Source organism: Patagioenas fasciata, chromosome 6 (genome assembly GCF_037038585.1).
Source record: "Patagioenas fasciata isolate bPatFas1 chromosome 6, bPatFas1.hap1, whole genome shotgun sequence".
Lineage (NCBI taxonomy): Eukaryota > Metazoa > Chordata > Aves > Columbiformes > Columbidae > Patagioenas > Patagioenas fasciata.
Genome location: NC_092525.1, coordinates 32,859,365 through 32,878,933, shown reverse-complemented (window position 1 = coordinate 32,878,933; position 19,569 = coordinate 32,859,365). Strand labels below are relative to the sequence as shown.

Genomic DNA, 19,569 nt, shown 5'->3' with positions numbered 1-19,569 from the left:
ACAAGTCTATTCTTGGGAAACTGAAACCAGTGAAGGCTTAAAGGAATAATTTAATTAAATTTTGTTAATCCAAAGGCACTCAGTGGTTTTGTATATAAGAGAAAGGGTTTTTATTCTTAGCCTTTGAGAAACTTGAAATGGAGATTAGAATTGCTGTTTAGCCTAAAAGGGAACAAAAACTATCAGAGTTCTGGACCTTTATAACACTTTTCTCATCTAAAAAAAATGTACTTGAGGCATAACTTGGCATACAAAATTCCTGGTCAAAGACAGGCTGTTACAAAGCTTTGCAATAAATGAAATGGATGGTTTCATTCATGTTTTGGTCCAGCTGTGACAAATCCTAAACTCTTAACTGATGGTTTATGGGAATGTAGTCATATGTATATTATTGCTGTACACCCACAGGCAGAGGCAGTAATCCAAGTGTGCAGATGAGATAACAGGAACATATAAATAAAGCAGTTGGCCGGTTGTCCTAATGTTCTTGCCTAGATCCTTGTTAAAATAGTGCCAGTCAAACTTATGAATAGATCTGGCGTATCGAAGATTACTTGTATTCAGCTGTGACAGGATATGGGTCACCGTGTGGGCAATTTGTGGCCATTTTGTGTTTTTGTTTTGTGTTGAGTCAACAATTTGAAATGTAAACTGAGAGCTGGAGTAATCCCTGCTGTCCCCTGATAGCTGCAGGTTGGTCGGGGCTTTGCTGTTCCAGACAGGGGTGTCTGCAGGCCCATGGGTTGTGCCACCTGATTCCTCGGGAGTGTGGACATGTCTCTGCGTGCCTGGGGGAGAGGAACACTGGTTGTCCAGCCTCCCACCACCACTGCACTAGACTTGGTGTTCTCTGGTGCCCTTACAAGATAAAAGCAACATTTGCTCTATTGTTATACTTGGTGCATGTAAGTAGGTGATGCTGTGTCCATCACACATGCTTATAGAAATACTGCTGAAAATGGCATTTAAAGAACAATTTGCCCTAGGACAAGTCCTGGGTCTCTGCCTTGTTCTACACAGGACACCAGGGCAGCAAGGAGGGCTGGATTGCACCTCTTTCTAAAGGCCTTGTGTTCTGCTGGATGGAAGGTGCAATGAGAGCCAGGACTGTGAGATCAGTGGTGAGGTACTTACACAAGCTCAGACTTCCGATTTCCCCTGGTTTTTTTCTAAGTCTTGGCATGCTGGTGGAAGGACTAGAAGAAGATTCAGAGGGAAGGGAGCCCTCTCCCTGGTCAGTGTGATGCTAGTGCTGCGTTCTGAACTTGCTGTTTTCCCACCTTTGCCCAGCCCCTCCTGGGGACCTGCCTGGGGCCTGCTGGAGGATGTGAAAATCACCTGCTTTGGCTCTCTGTCGAAACAATGGCAACAACAAAACCCGTTTTCCTCCACTTAGAGGGCAGCTCTCCTTTTACTTCCATAGCAGCCAGGGAGCGGCTATTGTGCCGCTTTAAGCAACAAGTAACTTGCCCAAACAAGTTCAAATGGTGAGTGTTGCCTGCAGAATAAGAAAAACTGCCTCTGGACCGACTTCCCCATCTGGCCATCCGGGCAGATGGCACGTTGGCTGTAAAAGTCAGACAGTGACATGGTACATGACTGCATGTCTGCGACGTGGCTGCCAAAAACGTTATTGTGAGTGTGTGGGGAAGGCTGTAGTAATTATGGCAAGGTGCTAAGTGCTGGAGTGGGGGTGACATCTGCCTGTAGATGCGATTGAATAAAACATCCTTCTATATTTTTGTTTAAGCACATACTTAGAAAGCTTCATTTTTTGTTTTAAAACAGATTTGACTGTAAAGAAAAGCCTAATTGTCTGTTTTACTGGAAAGGTAGGTTTCGAGAGCTGTTATGTTTAGTGCCTTATTTTTGAGATAGAATCATACTCAAACCAGTGGGAAGGAGTACAGCCTTAACTGTAAACTGATTTATCTAGCCATAATGTTAAGCTTTTTCAAAGATAGTAGTGCATTAAAGTGTTAAGTTTGATTATACTTTTAGTCATGCTGCTATCCCACTTTTTCTGTCTTTTCTGAAAGCCTGATGGTTTTTGTTTTCTTGCTTTGAATTTTACAGCCACAAACATGTTTGTCATTGCCTAACAAATAATCACTTTTAAATTGCAAGCCTTCAGGGGCAAGGGTTGTCTGCCTGCTGGCTGCTGGAGAGCCCTCAGTGCAGAGGTTACAATTCCAGCTGGAGCGTTTGGGTCAAATCATAATATAAATTTAGCAATAGTAAACATTTAAATTGGAGGCATTATGGATCTCTTGGTGCTGGTGGATGGCAGCGAGCAGTACAATTGAACCTTACTGAACCTTTTTGCAGAGCTGAAAGCTCACTTGGTTAAAGCAGGAATGCTGCAGTCTTAGGGAACACAGCAAGTCTTTTGGAACATTCTTTCTGTTCTTAAGGCAGCGTTTTGAATGGGGTGTTGAGAAAATACAGCATAAAAAGGAAGGAGGTGATTTGAACTCATCAGCAAAATTTCAAAACAGCAGCCTCTGAAATACATGTTGTAGCGTAGTTCCTTTTTGTGCTTAAGGACCGAGATTGAAGTACACACCCTGGACCAAACAATTATGGGACTAGATGGGCTAAGTAAATAGCTTACCTCTTACAGAAAGCAGCTTAAGTGTAGAAGAGGAAAAAGAACTACAGTAAACTTAATACAGTAAACTTAAATCTCTTTGAGGCTAAATGCTTCAGCTGCAGGCATTTTTCCTGGCATGAAACCACTGGAGATTCAGCTATTGGAAGCTTGGCAGCAGTTTGGTAACATTAATAAGTCATCCTTTATCTGCTGATTGGAGTTCGTATGAGAAGTCATCATTGTTACCCATCTGGCAGGATGTCTGAAGCACAGGAGATCTCTTTGCTTGCTGAGGAGCAGGTGGGGTTGGGAGCAGGCTGGCTCTTGTGGGGTGTCCGTCTTCCCAGCGTGGGGGCCGGCAGGAGGGGTGTTGGAGGCTGCTTCATGGATATCTCGAATAGCTTCTGTTATACAGCTTTACAGCTGGTTCTCGGCTTGAGTGAGCCAGTCTCCCTTTCTCCCTGGGGAGGAGAGAAGCTATGTGACATTTCAGTAGGAACATAGTTTGACTGTTGTCCCATAAAGAGTTGGAGATAGTTGGCATAGTGCGTAAAAGGAAAGGTGGAATTAAAGTGTGCTTTTTCATATCCTGATTCTCTGCTGTACTTGATGCACCTTCCTGCTGCTCTTGCCATGGAATAGATCTTGGCACAGATAGAGGAACTCCGATCTGTGAGTAGGAGGCTGGTGTTTACGTGTAGATTCTTGTATCGCTGGGTGCTTTTTGGTGGTGGTGGGGGGTGTGTCTAATTTGCTTTTGTTGGTTTAAGTTTTTAATTTAAGTATTACCTTTCCTAGATTGCTTTTAGCTAATGGGTATAATGGAAGTGTTGCTACAGGTACTTGAAAATACAGTAGCTCATATGTGCGCAAATCTTACACATGAAATTTCTGTTTAATGTGTAACCCAGTGAGAGTCACTGTGTTTGCTGTTCTGTCTGAAGAGATGAGCCAGCTCAGGTAGGGAACAATGGAGCTTGTTCTGTAGTTAAAGGAACTTTTTGTCTGCTCTTGGCTCTAGATCTCCATGAGGATGCTGTAAATGTTCCAGTGCAAGGTCACTGGCATGTCCATTAAAAATAAAAAGAAGTATTCACTGAAAATAAGTTACTTGAGTTACTCAGTAAACCTCCCTCCATTCTGATGGGAATACAGTTTAGAAATTAAGTAAACTTAGACTTTGGTACCATGAGTTAGGGTGGAGAGGTCATTTTGTCCGTAGGAGGGGCTATTAAACCTATAACAACATGAACTTCAGCAACACTTCTTTTGCTTTAGAAAGCACTGCTTTCTACTCTTTAGGTGTGTTTAGGGTGTGTAGCTAAAAGTACTAATATATCCTGTAATAAGATTTGTATCTTTACATTCTGTGGCTTAAAATCACCAAGCCAGCAGCTCTGTGCCAAGTTCAATTTCTTACCGCTTTTGAAGCTGCCCCAGTTCCAAGTGAATCCAGAATGAGATGAGGCAGAGACTGACGGCATGTGTGGCTGTGGATCAGAAAGGCCTGTTTTTCTGAGGAATCACATGAGTTGCTGAGTGCCACCTCTACCTGAGATCAAGCTATTTCAAATAACAAGCTTTGTAGCCATGTGGACTTATTTATGTAAAAGCAAATTTCAATAACTTCTCAGAGTCTAAACCATTGTTCTGTTTTCAGATACCTAAACTGAAGAAGAAATTTACTTTTGTTATTTTTTGTCTTTTTATCTTCCCATGCTTTTAATTACTTTTTTTTTAAAAAAAAGTATCACTGGGGTTTTTTAGTGATAAAAAGCAGCCTCTAGGGAATAGAGTTACCAGATGTGCTTTTATTTTGGTCTAGTTTGCTTTTGTATCTTGATAAATTCCCAAAGTGCTCTGGTCAGTAGAAAGGCCAAATGTTTACTGTGTGCTCTGTACTTTTGATAGCAGCCGTGAAAACACTGCAGAAACATCACTGGCTAACAGACAGGGGAGCAGCTGTTCAGAGTTTTTTGGACGGTGTAAGTTTTAATTTGTATGTCCATGTCAGCACAGGTTAAATCAACTGCAGTAACTTTCAGCTACGTCTGTACTTGAGTAGAAGTGCTTAGTGTTAAACTGGGGGTCTTGCACACCAAGTTAGGCTGACTTTTCAGGGTTACCAGTTTGGGTATGTTCTAGGAGTTTTGTGAAATGAGATACGAAGCGTTTGCTCGCTGTTTTTGCTAGTCTGGCTAAGTAAAACAGAAAATGCTATTGAAAATGGGGTCACTCAGCCTTGGTGCCACTACTTCGATCACTGGTAATGTGCTGCCTCAGCTAGGAGGAGGTGTAGCAGTGATGTGAGGTTTGGGGTGCATGTGCCAGGGTACACTGGGGCACGGCCTTTGCCTTCCTCTGCAAGGGCTTTGTTACTCTGCTGCAGGATTTCTGCTGAGGCAGTTGCAGAGTGCTTTGCAATATTCATGTTCTTCCTAAGAGAAATTGCCTGTCACATGCCTGTGCATTCACAGACTGTTACAGATATGAAAAGCGTATGTTCAGTGTTTACCGCTGCTGGGGTCTAGCCTTATTAGTTATGACTCTTGGTTTCTTGCCTCCTGCCTTGCTAGGTGGTTTGTTTTATAATGGTAAAATCACCCGTGGCTAACTGTAACACATTCAGTTGTAATACTGAGCCCTACCAGCTACAAAGACCTGTGAAGAGGGATGCTCAAGGACCACTCTTCTCTTCACTCTTGTTTCCTTCTCCTGTCTGTTCTGTCAAGCCCTTTGAGGTCTCTGATGCCACCATTCTGTGTGAAGTGAGGATGGAGCACAGTGATGCTGAACATTCAGCTTAGGATCTCGCTGAGTTTTTCACGGTCAAAAACCTGCAGGTCACTTTCAGAGAGATACTGAGCACCCTGAAGCCTGGGTTTAAATGTAAACAAAACCTGTGGCATGTACTCTTGGGCAAAGCAGCCCTCCCTCTCCCAAGGGCATGGCTTGGGAGTACTGCAGGAACCAAAGGGACAAGTTGTTTATTTTCTGTGCTCTGTGGACACGGAACTCATATGGCAAACACAGACCTAATTGTGTTCATAATCTTTGGGTGCTTTGGGGAGCCGATAGAAATACAACATTGGGCTCCTGTCTTGAGTATCATCCTTACCCAGACCTCTCTGGTCAGTTAGAGCAAGGCAAGAATAAGGTATGATTCCAAAGTTTATTGTTAGGGAAGTTATGGCCACTAGTATGCTTTTTTCACATTGATTACAAAACCATCTGTGTAGGAGTGGTGTATAGCACTAGATCTACAAAGAACTGGTAAACAAGGAAGAGTCAGTGTAAAAACTTAAATAGCAGGATCCAGAAGTAGGTTAAAGTGTTCATACAATCTGGAAAAGACCAGTTTTGAAGGGCAGAAATTTTTAAGATTTAAAAAAAAGAAAAGAGTTTGTTATAGATTTAATTTTTGTAAATGGATACTAATTTGACATTGATTATAGAAAGCAAGAATCTTATCTTTGTCTCCAACTTACTGAAGCCTAATGATTCTGTATGCAGTCTGAGAGAAATTAGGTTTTGATACTTTTTTTTGTTTCCTGAATTACTGTCAGTCAGGTTAATGTTCTTCATAAAAATGATGATTCCCTGGTTGGGGAATTTATTTACAGTCTATATCGGCGATTACATATTCCCTTTAAGGGAAATGATAGCTGTGCAGTTTGGGCAGTGGAGCAAGGGAGTTGAGGAGATGGGTTACTTGTGGGGTCTTTTGGCTGATGGGGGTTTTTTTTGTGATAGTTGTTTTTTTTTCCCCGCCCTCAAATAATGCATGTATGAGTGGTTAATCACATAAGTATGTTATCAAATAACAGCATATTTTTCCATATATATTTATATGATGAGATTTAGTTATAATTAAAAGCTATTGTGGAGCTCTTGTTCCTTAGTTGGAATGCTTTTTTCTCTGTAGGAAATCTCCTTTACCTTTGTGTTTGTTGCTTTCTCTTAGTCAGTTATCATCCATTAGAGCCACAGAATATCTTATGTGTGACACAGTCTCTCAAATACTACCTTCAGGGTGACGTGCAGTTAATTTTAAGAAAGGCAAATCATACAGGTAAATATTGCATCCTATAGAAGTTTGCTTAGCCTGGAGTATCAAATAGGCCAATCCAGTAACAATTTGCTCAGTCAAGGGGTAGGCAAACAAAAATAAAGCAACTCAGATCTTGCAGATTGATCTAAAACTGGTAGGTTTGGTCACTGTCAGATGTTTAGAGAAGAAGTAGTGCATGGGAATGCTTGTCATTTTAATTTGGTGGAAAAATTAACAGAAATATTTTTCCATGCAGGTTCTTACGTTACATCTGTTTCTGATCTCCCTGACACATAAGAACTAATCAGGGCGTATTCGATACTGTAAGCCACAAGGTAGTCCTTGTGTTCTGGTCTAAGTTCTACAGTACCTTCCATTGCTGAAGAAGCAGCAAATCATTTCGCCGTTGTACCTGAAACTGGTTTTGTAACTTGAGTCAGATCAGATAAAGCAAAGCACGATAAACCCCCATGGAGTGAAGCAGCAGAGAGTTAATTCCTCTCTTTCCAACAGGCTGGTGCAGCTGCCCAGAGGCAGCACCTCGGCCAACACACCAGGAGCTGCAAACTACACTAGGAACAGTTGTAATGTTCCAAGCTCCAGTAGCAAGGACACTTTATCTCTGTTACCAGATTGCAAAGCCTACTGGTGTTTTGCTTAAACCTCCTTCAGTTTGTTTTAAATTTCTCTTAATCTCAGAAACTGAATAACCAATGCAGGTGATGGCTGTGTCTGTACACTCAGAATGCATCAGTGCGTTGGTAGGCTCTTTTCTGGATGTCTTTATGCATTATTTTACAAAGGCTTTGGGGCTCCTTACACTTGATTCTGTAGGGAGGAAAAAAAAAGGATGGTACCATATTTTGATCTTTGCAGATTATCTGTGGAACAACCCATAGTCACAGCATCCTGGCTAAGAGGACTCTCATAATCCTTTCTTATCGCATTAAGTTCTAATTGCCTGCCTTATAAGACATTGCAGAAGTAGAAAGACAAAGGAAGTAGAAATGGTAGAAAGACAGTAAAATATACACCGGAAATAAATGTAAACCTATGATCTCTTGATCAAAAGCAAGCTAGAAAAGCCTTTTCGTTATGGGAAATCCTTTCTTCTCCTCCTTAATTTCCTGTGGGAAGGGAGAAAACAATTTTGTTCATGATAGCACTTTTTCTTTTCAAACTAGAAATATTGTTTGGTTTGTTGTGTGGGGATTTTTTTGTTGTTGTTGCTGTTTAATTCTTGACCAGTTGTAGTGACAAGGCTAACTCAAGAATCTTTTTGTTTTCTGAAACAAAGTGGCCTTGTTCAAAGTCTTGAGAACATGAAAGTAAAATGAGAGGTTCATGTGCTACAGTTCTGGTTTTATTTGTTTGTTCTAATTTTGAATTTGCTTTAAATATGCTTTTGAAACAGGAGGGCCAGTGAATTACAGGGGCAGACAGATGAAGTTTTTATCAGTGAGTACAGGAAGAAGTAGGATGTAAATAAACATTAGTGACATACCAATCTGCTGCTTCCTTTTCCTCTAACTTCTGTATTTAAGTTAGATCAGTTTCTTAACAAATAACTCAAATATGTCCACTTTGTATTTCAGCATTTAGTCTGAGATACGTCAGAAAAATTTACCGGGTTAATTACATTCTGATCTCTTTCTATTATAGCTTTCCTTTAAGACTAATAAAAGGATTATCACTGGGTAGGAAGTATGATCTATGAAATCAGTTGTTACCCTTGCTGAGTTTAATGTGGGCCTATAGCTTATAACAATTGTATTGTCATTGTCAGGGGTTTTTTCTTTTTATATTCTGGTTTTGTTCACTGCAACTTATATAACTGCAAAATTTAAAAGAAAAGTGGCTTTAGTTCTAGAGCTCCATATCACATTAGCAATGAAAAGGAAGGTAGCACTATGCTGCTTTCAGAACTCTTACTTTTTTCCACCTAAAATGTTAGGAAATAGCAAGAAACAGTTGTGCTTAGAACAGTTGCGTTTGTTCAGGATAAAGATTTCCTTTTTTTTTTTTTTCCAGGAGAGAGAATGCAGCCAGTAGGTAGATGGAGGTAATGGACAGAGCTGGGAGAGGTTAATGTTATCCTGGAGAGTCATCTGAATTACATAACTGGAGACGAAGGGTTTGTGAGAAAAAACGATTATTTGATAAAATTTAAAGGTCTTTGTTATTTTGTGTAGCTGCACAGCCCTAAATAGGCTGTAATAAGCAAACTTTAATTAAAATCTAGGGTTATTAAAACTGGACTGTAATATGCTGTTTTAAAAAAGAGACTGTGTCCTGAAATTCCGTATTGGAAATTAAAGATTATTTCTCTTCAAGAACCAGAGTTTTCTAGTTTGGGTCTAGATCGTCGTGTGTCAAAACCCCATGTTCTGCTGACACTCAGGATCCATTCAACGCCTTGCAAACCCTGAGAAGGGCTGAAAGAAATACATATTTTCGCCGTAAGAAATCAGATATTTTGGCTTTTCAGCTGGATAGTGCATTGTTCTTTAGTTTGAGCTACCTACTTACAGACTTGTTTTGCGTGGGGCTGTGAGCAGAGCTTGCGCTGGCCTTGAGGGGAGAAGGCCTGTGGTGGGGGCTGCGGGCTCTGCCTGCTGGGCACAGACTGTGGCACGCACTTCTTCTTCTTGTTGGGTTTTTGCTACCGTGTCGTCACAGCAGTTTGTTGTGAAATCCGGTCTGGCAGCCTGGAAAGGAGATGAAAATACTGTCTGCTCCAAGGAATATTCTGGAGAGTAAGCTTTAAGTAAGGAGTTTAATCTTGGAATGAAGACGACCCCGAAATGTTGCAGCACAGTAGTAGACCTCTTAATAGTTTGGCTGGCATCTGGTTAGCATCTGCAAAAAGAAAATAAAAGTTAACTTGTATGGTTATTAGTTTAGTAAACTCAAACACCAATGCATGTAATGATAGATTTTTAGAGAGAAAATATCAAATTTATTTGCAGCTTGTCAGAAGGTGTCATATACTGTGTGTAGGTTTATAGTTTTTGTCTTTTAGAACTCAGAGCATTTAAATATTTTAGACATGGAATGGAAGGACTGAAACTTGTTTTCAGCTGCTGGAATTGACTTTTGCTATCTAGAAAAGGTCTGCTTCTCTTTTAGGAGACACAGTGTTAGTAATGCCACAGAGGGTTTTTTTTGTGTTTTATAACTGCTAATCTCTGCCAAAATAGTAGCTCTTCTGTGAGTATCAGTAACTTGAAAGAAAAGACATGTTCAGAGCAGTGAATGTAGTGCTGCTTGGTGTAAAGCTCCTGTTACACCAGGCTGTCTACAGCCTCACAAAGAGGATTACACAGGCTCTGTTGTGTCTCCTAACCTTTTTTGAAACCATTTTATGTGTCTGAGAGAGGTGCTTTTTAGCTTTAGCTTTTTTTTTATTGTTTCTTCTAAGTCTCTAGCTGGAACCACTTTGTGCTCTTTCTTTTCCATTATTTCAGTTGCTTAGAGCAGCCATGTCCGCAGCACTTGGGTTTCAGTGCTTTATCCATGTGTTTTCACGGCAGATGCAAAAGAATCACCTTCATTTTGTGAAGGGAGTTGTGCCGCAAACTGCGATGAAGTAACTTCCCACGTAATTAGGCAGGTCAGAGCTGAGGGAGAGACCAGCCCCAGAGGAACAAGAGTAGCAGTGACCTGTGTGTGTTACAGCTGGTATCTCATTCCTCCTTCCCGCCCTGCCTGACGCTTTGCCCTGTATATGGCACAGCCCTGGAATAAGCACGTGTGGCTTGTCCTTGCTACGCGTTCAGCTCCGCGCTCTCCTCTTGAACTGTTGCGGTAGTAATCCAGCGGAGGAGAATTTCTTGTGGCTGCCAAGGTGGGGGTCTCACAGTGAAAACAGCCTGGAGATCCATGAGAGCATCCCTTCCAAACAGCTGCTAAGAGAGAGGGAAAAAACAATCCATGCAGGGAAAACAAAAATAAACCTCTGCTGCTGTTTTGTGGATCTCCTGCCCTGAGCAGGTAGCAGTTGTGCCTTAGGAGTTGGGAGTGTCCTTTTATATCTGTCTGTTCACATTTGCACAAATGACTAATGCTCTTCTTTTGCGCACGGTTGTTATTGAAATGTCAAAGGTAGCAATTCTAGGGCGAGCAGTTACCTAGCCTGTGACTCAGGCTACGTAAGCACTGGGAGACGTTAAAGAAAATGGGAGTTGGTGGTTAGCTGCAAGCACAGCACTGGCAGGTCTGATAGCTGTGGGGTGTGTTGCTGGTCTGTGTCCCCCAGCACTTCCTATGGCAGCTGCAGCCCTGGGCAAGGGCTGAGGGACCAGGCTGCTGGGAGGAGGCTCTTGTGCAAGAACCCAACAACTGGTGTTACTGGTGAGGGAGGAGTATTTGACATTCATTTGCACGCAGGAAAATAAAGGGCTAGCAGGCTGGAAGTTCATTCTCCTATTCCCTGAGGAACTGAGTCTTAACTTTTACATTTTGGTGACTGCGCAAAGAGCACCAAGGGAGATGAGTGCTGCAGTGAGATAAAACCCTGTCCTCTCTGGCTGTCTTCACCCCATCCCAGGCTCAGAATGCACAACTGGTACAATCTCCTGGGAGAGAGCGTGGGCGGCCAGGGGCCGGATCCCTCCCTGTGGTGCAGGAGATGCTTTCATCGTGAGCTCCATGCTCTGTATCGCGACTGCTGACCTTCCCCGCAGCCTGAGATTGCGGGGGCTGCCTGTGCTGGTGCAGGGAAGAAGAGGGGCTAATGCGGGCCTCTGACCATATAAGCAGTAGCTGATATTTGAGTTTCATGTGTAGAAATGTCTGATATTTTCTTCAGGGGCATGTGGACTAGAAATAATCAAATTATTGTGTTGTATATTCATTGCCTGTGACATTGTCCCTTAGGGTTTGTAAGGTGCAGGTGTCTATGAATTGGTATGCTACAAGTTAAAGATAATAGATCAGATGCGTCTCTATACTGTACGCTTTGATCTACTTGTGCTCTGCTGAGCCATTCTTCTCCCAGCCAAAAGGAGCCGGACTCCATGTGATCGTGTGCATCCATGTCTCCTTCCCTGCTCCATGTGTGCACACCAGCTGCATATTTTGCTTTAGAAATGGCAAATTTATGTCAGAAGTTCAGCAGTTAAAATGATGATTTTACCACATCCTGCTTGCACAGGAAGCTTATTTTTTAAAAAACTGGTAAGTTGAGTCCTCTATATTTTGTCAAAACAGAAAACAAAGCAAGCTACTTAAAGCTGCAGAGAGGTTTGGACTCTCACACTATCAGTTTGCCACTTTGTCTCACAGTGCACATATTTAAAGCCTTGCAGGCTGGTCCTGTGCTACCTGGACCAACCAGCTTCCTGTGATGACAATCTGAAAAATACTTTCACCATTATGTTAAGAAAGAGCTATGGGTTTTTTTTCTTGGTTAGCTGGGTTGGATTTTTCTGAGGAAGGATTATTTCTTTATTAATTGAGGAAAAAAATTATACAGTACCATTTGGTCCAATTAATAGATGGAACTATTTCTTCACAGTAAAACATCCAAACACATTAAAACAATTGTGCCAAATATTCACACAGTAACTGCAAGACTTTCCCATGTGCAGTGGTACTTAAGGGAAAGAAGCCAATCAATCTGGTAAGCAATGTGGATGCTCAATAGCAAGGAGTGAGACACATTGACTGTTACTGTGTTAAACGAAAAGAAATGAGAGACATTGCTCATAATGTAACAAGAGGCATAAAATGTGCTATGCAAGTCGTGAGCAAGGTGCAAAGAATTTAACAGATGCTATTTTATTTAAAAATGCAAGGTACTGCAAAATAACGTTAGTGCTGGATTTCAGGTGTTTAGACTCAAGCAGTCATTTTTACAAAATTTGATTTTATGCAGTGTAATCAGTTGTTGCTATTCATGTTATTAATATATGCAAGCTACAGCACTTTGCCTTTCAGATATTTCAGTTGCACAGAGCAGGCCTTGATGCTTATACTGGGAAGTCACAAATATACATAAATGTCATTTGGCCTGAAGTGAGAAGACTTCTGTTTTGTTACTAATGTACCATTTCAGCACACATCCTTTGAGAAAACCGTGTTGAGTGGAATGGTGGACAGTGTGTGAGAGGCAACAAAACAGTGAAAACTGGAACCTTCTGAGGTTCTGTATATCATGGAGTGATTGTTAACCTGCCTATGAGTCAACAGTACTGATTCTGTCTTTGTTCTCTTGTAGGAATGTTTACCCTTGCAGAAGTTGCATCGCTTAATGACATCCAGCCAACTTATCGGATCTTGAAACCATGGTGGGATGTATTTATGGATTATCTAGCCGTTGTCATGCTAATGGTTGCTATTTTTGCTGGAACCATGCAGCTGACCAAAGACCAGGTGGTCTGCTTACCAGTTTTGCAGTCTACTGTAAATTCAAAAGCACAACCCGGCACATCAGGGAAGGCTGACTTCACCACTGTTGAAACAACCACTGGTCAAGGAGAAGAAACGTCAATGAGAACGGTTTCCTTCGGAAGTGCCCCTACTGTCACACCTGACGTACCTCTGAGCGGAGCTACCTCTTCTCAGTACCAACCCACTGAATCAGGCCAGGAGCTGAAGAAGGAGCAGAAAGATTCTTTGGGCCGTAAAACAAATTTGGATTTTCAGCAATACGTGTTTATTAACCAGATGTGCTATCATTTGGCTCTTCCTTGGTATTCAAAGTATTTTCCCTATCTTGTTCTCATCCATACTATCATTTTAATAGTCAGTAGCAATTTTTGGTTCAAGTATCCCAAGACTTGCTCAAAAATTGAGCATTTTGTGTCTATATTAGGGAAGTGCTTTGAGTCCCCTTGGACTACAAAAGCATTGTCTGAAACGGCATGTGAGGACTCTGAGGAGAACAAACAGCGGTTAACTGGCGCCCAGTCCCTGCCCAAGTATGTTTCCACTAGCAGTGACGAAGGAAGCCCGAGTGCCAGCACTCCCATGATAACAAAGTCTGGCTTCAAATTTTCAGCTGACAAACCGATGATTGAGGTTCCCAGCGTCACTATTTTAGATAAGAAAGATGGTGAACAAGCCAAAGCGCTGTTTGAGAAAGTCCGTAAGTTCCGGGCTCACGTGGAGGACAGTGATCTGATTTACAAGCTCTATGTTGGCCAGACTGTCATCAAGACCGTCAAGTTCATATTTATTCTCTGCTATACTGCGAACTTTGTCAACACCATTAGTTTCGAACACATCTGCAACCCGAAAGTGGAACACCTGATTGGCTACACACAGTTTGAATGTACACACAACATGGCTTACATGTTGAAGAAGCTGCTTATCAGCTATATTTCCCTCATCTGTGTCTATGGTTTTATCTGTCTCTACACGCTTTTCTGGCTGTTCCGAATACCTTTGAAAGAGTATTCCTTTGAAAAGGTCAGAGAAGAGAGTAGCTTCAGTGATATACCCGATGTCAAAAATGATTTTGCTTTTCTCTTGCATATGGTAGATCAGTACGACCAGCTGTATTCTAAGCGATTTGGTGTCTTTTTGTCAGAGGTAAGTGAGAACAAACTACGGGAAATCAGTTTAAACCATGAATGGACTTTTGAAAAGCTGCGGCAACATGTTTCCCGCAATGCCCAGGACAAGCAAGAGTTGCATCTCTTCATGCTGTCGGGGGTCCCCGATGCAGTGTTTGATCTGACGGATCTGGATGTGTTGAAACTGGAGCTAATTCCTGAAGCAAAAATCCCAGCGAAAATTTCCCAGATGACCAATCTTCAGGAGCTTCATCTGTACCACTGCCCTGCGAAGGTTGAGCAGACCGCCTTCAGCTTCCTCCGGGACCACTTGAGATGCCTTCATGTGAAATTCACAGATGTTGCAGAAATTCCTGCGTGGGTTTATTTGCTCAAAAACCTCCGTGAATTGTACTTGATAGGCAACTTGAACTCTGAAAACAATAAAATGATAGGGCTTGAATCTCTCAGAGAATTGAGACACCTTAAAATTCTCCACGTGAAGAGCAATTTGACCAAAATTCCCCCCAATATCACAGATGTGGCACCACATCTGACAAAACTAGTCATTCATAATGACGGCACTAAGCTTGTGGTACTCAATAGCCTTAAGAAAATGACTAATGTTGCGGAGTTGGAACTGCAGAACTGTGAACTGGAGAGAATTCCCCACGCCATCTTCAGCCTCTCTAACTTACAGGAACTGGATTTAAAGTCAAATAGCATACGCACAATTGAAGAAATCATCAGTTTCCAGCACTTAAAAAGATTGACTTGTTTAAAGCTGTGGCACAATAAAATAGTCAACATTCCTTCCTCCATTACCCACATAAAGAATTTGGAGTCTCTTTATCTTTCCAATAACAAACTCGAATCCTTACCAGCCGCAGTGTTCAGTTTACAGAAACTTAGGTGTTTAGACGTAAGCTACAACTCCATCGCATTGATTCCAGTGGAAATAGGTTTGCTTCAAAATCTGCAGCATTTTCACATCACGGGAAACAAAGTCGATGTTTTGCCAAACCAGTTGTTTAAATGTGTTAAATTGAGGACTTTGAGTCTGGGACAAAATTGCATTACCTCAATCCCAGATAAAGTTAGTCAACTGGTGCAGCTGACTCATCTGGAACTGAAGGGAAACTGCTTGGACCGTCTGCCAGCCACGCTGGGGCAGTGCCAGCTTCTCAGGAAAAGCGGGCTCGTGGTGGAAGATCACCTCTTTGATGCTTTGCCCTCGGAAGTTAAAGAGGTGTTGAATCAAGACACCAGCATTCCCTTTGCTAACGGGATTTAGGCTGAGGTGAAATGCTCCGGTAGCTGACTTCCGAACGGCAAATGCTCAAAAGTATGGCAACTGTGAAACCATGTGTTTTCAGAAAGCAGAATTCCTTGGAAAGCAGGACTGTTAGCAGGATTAGAAGAGGTGTAACCGAGTGTTCAATGTTTGCAGTGTTTTAAAAGATTATTTCCAAAATTTGAAACGATAAAAAAACCTTAATAATCTCAATTCTTTTTTCCTTAAATTGTTTGTAACTTGGATGCTGCCGCTTTTGAATGTTTACAAATTTGCTTGCCTGCTTAAAGTAAATGATTAAATTGATGACCTTTTCTTACTATGCAAGTTATTCTTTAAGGTCTGGATTTACTTTAGTGCATTATAGGGGGAGAAAAACCAAGGATGACTGTTTGTATGTGGTATGGTTCTAACACACATGTTGGTGTGGTGTTAGTGTTCAGCCATCCTCAGCGAATGAAACCAGTTTGGCTGTGCTTTGAACTGCACCAGAACCACCATTTTCCTGCATCACGGTATGTGGTTTCCATCCGGCCAAGTGTGTTTGCCTTCATTCTTCATCCTCAAGGCCCCATGCTGTTGGGTGAGGTTTCTTCTGTGGTCCAGTGTGCTGCTCCTCCTCACCAGCAAAGACTGGTCCCATTCCCCCAGCTTCTGCAACACTCCTCTGTCCCACGCAGCAGTGGGTGGTGAAAGGGAGAATACTGCCACTTGGCTTTCTAGTTGGGGATAGTTTTGATATTTGAACTGTTTTGCAAGGTGACTTCGAAAGCCATTAAACACCAAGTGACTTTACTGCTCATGTTTTGTTCCTCTTTGGTGTTTTCATCTGGGAAACTCAAGGCGTTTTATGAGTTGGTGATTGTTTTGTTTCACAGCCCTTACTTAGGAACTGGGGTGTCTGCTCAGTTTTCTAGACTGATGACAGAGACTTAAGAGTTACGATTTACCCAAATGTGGTTTAGCTTTATTACCTGTTGTGGTGTGTCTTCTACACCTGGACTTTAACCATAGGACCACCCTTCTCCCTCACCCCAACCCAAGTAACTGGATGTTTTTGAACACTTCTGCACTGTTAGAAAACCCTAACTGTGTGCCAGATAAGTCATCAAATAAAGGAAAAAGCAGACAGCAGTGAGCGTGGGATTTTTTTTGGTTGGTTTTTTTTCAGTGATGTTTTTTAACCAAGTTTGCATTGCCAGAACCATTAAAGAAATATAATCCATTAAATCTGCAAAATCATCAGTTGTAAATCTTGGCCATTTACATTCCATGTGTGCAGAAAAGAAGTACTATGCTGGGAGATGATTACACGATTACTCATGGTTTAAACACAATTCCCTATTGTAGTGTGGTCAGGACTGAACTAGTCTGTAGTTCAAGGGACTGTTCTTCTCACACAGAAATCCTCATGCACAGCGATTTCTACTGTAACTTCACCAGAGCTGCCCTCGCTTACACCACTATTAATGAGGGGATAGTTTGGGCCTGGGGGCATTGAGCAGTCGGGAACATTTCAAATACTGCTCTTACAAATCTTGCACATTTTATTGTTAATCATTTACTGTTAGTCGTGCTGGGAGGACTGTTCTCAGCTGTAGGTAGCAGTCTCTGAATACATACCTGCACCGTATGTTTATGTATGTCAGAAGACCAGTTTATGAATTGTGGTTTTCCCGCTTCTTTTGAGGATACAGTCTGTTTTCCACTTGGTAGCAGGTAGTAGACTTGGGGTGTTGACCGTTCTGCAACACCAAGTCACAGGTTTGGCAGAATACTTGCAGTTACTGACGACCTGTCCTCCATTGGGAAGTTTAGTACTAATCCTCAGAGTATCTTTTTAAATAGAAGTTAAGATTGCGGTGGATTATTTTTTTTTAAGGAACTCTTTCGTGTGTTTATTTTTAGCACATAGGTCACTTTAAAATTGCTGGACTATTGACTCTTCAGCAAAACAGTGGAAAATACTATTGGCGTATGCTTCATATTTGCTCTTGAGTGTCACTTCAGCTTCCAAGAAATTGTGTGTAGGAGGAGGAAGAGTTGGAGAATGAAAAAGTGAATAAAAGATTTAGAAAATTAGTTTTTTTTTTTTCTTATTTTAGTAGTGGAGTTGTACAGAATGCGGCCATGGATAGATCCAGCTTTTAAAAGCTTTTTTTAGTGCTCCCGATTCTCCTACTGTCCCTATTGATGTTCAGAAAAATAAACCCATGTGCACTTCATATGAGTGTGGTATACATAAATTAGACCACTGTTTTGACTAGTTGTTAGCCAATTGTACTTCTTTAGACAACTTCCTCTGAAATAGGTATTGTTAAAGTTAATTTCAGGCTTGTAATACTTGCTCAGCATAGACTCCACTCTTGATTTCAGGAGAGCTTTCTCCAAGTGGGGAGGAACTGCTCATCATCCCCATGTCACCTCCCCCCAGTCCCTCCTCTTCATGACTCTGTATAATGTTCCTATTTCCTGCGTGTCAACTGACAGAGTCTTGCTTTAAAGTCTTGAAAGTTCATCTCTTTTCCATGTAAGGCATGTGAAATATATTTTGCATTTCTATTTGATTTAATAAATAAGATGTTTATATCTTCCTCTAATCTATTTTTTTTTAATGGGGGAAAAAAGTGTGTTTGCGTAGTAAAATCTGATTTCACGTACCTTATGCTGAACTTGTCCTGTGGTGCCTATACTCTAAGAAGGAAGAGGTGTAAGTTGCTGGTCCCAGTAAATCCTGTAGGTATGTCTTCTAACGAGAACACAGGACTCCATGATAGCTTTATTTTGGTTGTGTGTTTCTGTGTTGGTTTTGGTTTTGTGTGTGGTGGGTTTTTTTTGTTTGGGGGTGGTGTTTTTGTTGTTTGTTTTCAGTTTACATAATCTAAATTACCTACCACTGGTTTTATTTGGCTAATGAAATGGAGTTTTGCAGAATATATGTATAGCCCCAAAGAAAAATTACTGTGTTCATTCAAATGAGAGGAAGTAGGAAATTGCCCATTCTGTTTGTGCCTGCCACTGTAGCACATGTCTGTGAAGACCCTTTAGTTTTCCAATAAATTGTCCTTTTGGAAGATGCTTTCCTGTGATGCCACCAGAGCTGTGGCTGTCCTGAGCAGCCGTAAGGGAGGATGCTGACACTTGGGAAAGGCTCTCTTCTGCTAAATAAATGGCTTTGCAGTCCTGAGCTGCCCTCTCTGCTAGCAAAGGGGGAAGCCCAGACACTGTAAATTCTGTCTGGTTATGGTGGATACATTTTGTGTCCTATATTTTTAATAAAAATCTTACAGAAATAGCTGTTCTGTATACTGTTTCTATGGATGTGCACAAAAATTAGTGGTGTGTGGTTATGTGAAGGCAATGGGCTAGACTGTGATTCCTTGAAGTCAGATCAAACAAATAAGGTGTTGCTACAGCTGTGGTGTTGATCATCATCCTGATTTCTCGCAGGAGCAGATTTTTGCTTTCAGACTTCTTGGTTCTCAAGATAGGGAGCTGTGCAGGAACCTGATAGTCCCGAATGTAGCTCTTCTGCAGCTTGTGAACAGAAAAGTGGAGGCTTCTCTTGGGTCTGTGGGATGTGAACCGATGAGGGTGCTAAAGATGAGAACCAAAGCCTTGAATTTGCTGAGGCATCCAGTGCCAACGGCAGAGCCACAGGGCACAGTGGCAGCTTCTCTGGGCCGCTGTCCCCACTGTGGTGGGATTATTGCCTGTGCAACAATTGGCTCCTAACACGGAGCACAGGGCTGCTCTTTGCTCCAAAGCAAGGAGGCAGGCAGAACCCAGAAGAGCGCCAGACTCATGACTTGAGACCTACTATTGGTTTTGGCACAACCTTCTCTTCAACTGGGGAAGAGGAGATTAACAAAAATTTACATTTCCTGTTGATAAATTGAGGATTCTTTAATGAAGGTAAAATACGTGAATGATTGTGAAGAACACAAATCCTGTAGAAATGAGGTCATTTAGGAAGATTCAGGAGACAGAGGCAGTCTCCTCATTGGCTCCTTGGCAGAGCCCTATCAATGCGTTTTTAATGTGTGACCCCAGAACAATTTTATTTAGACAGCAAACTGTCATAGACAGGACTCGAAGGTATCTCAAGATGTTTTTAAGCCTGCTACCCTGC

At 41.7% G+C, this 19,569-nt stretch overlaps 1 protein-coding gene across 2 annotated transcripts in view; it reads left to right on the top strand.

Annotated features, from left to right (window-relative positions):
* Nucleotides 1-16,237, top strand: part of LRRC8D (leucine rich repeat containing 8 VRAC subunit D) — a 52,078-nt gene extending 35,841 nt beyond the window's left edge. The window contains exons 1-2 of one of the 2 annotated variants that reach the window (XM_065842310.2): nucleotides 2,824-2,893; nucleotides 12,865-16,237. In XM_065842310.2, coding sequence (XP_065698382.1) covers nucleotides 12,867-15,437 — 2,571 coding nt within the window. In that variant the 5' untranslated portion in view covers nucleotides 2,824-2,893; nucleotides 12,865-12,866 and the 3' untranslated portion in view covers nucleotides 15,438-16,237. Of the gene's footprint in view, nucleotides 1-2,823; nucleotides 2,894-12,864 lie in introns of those variants that run through there. The other variant, XM_065842309.2, reaches the window with a different exon arrangement.
* The last annotated feature ends 3,332 nt before the right edge of the window (nucleotides 16,238-19,569 follow it).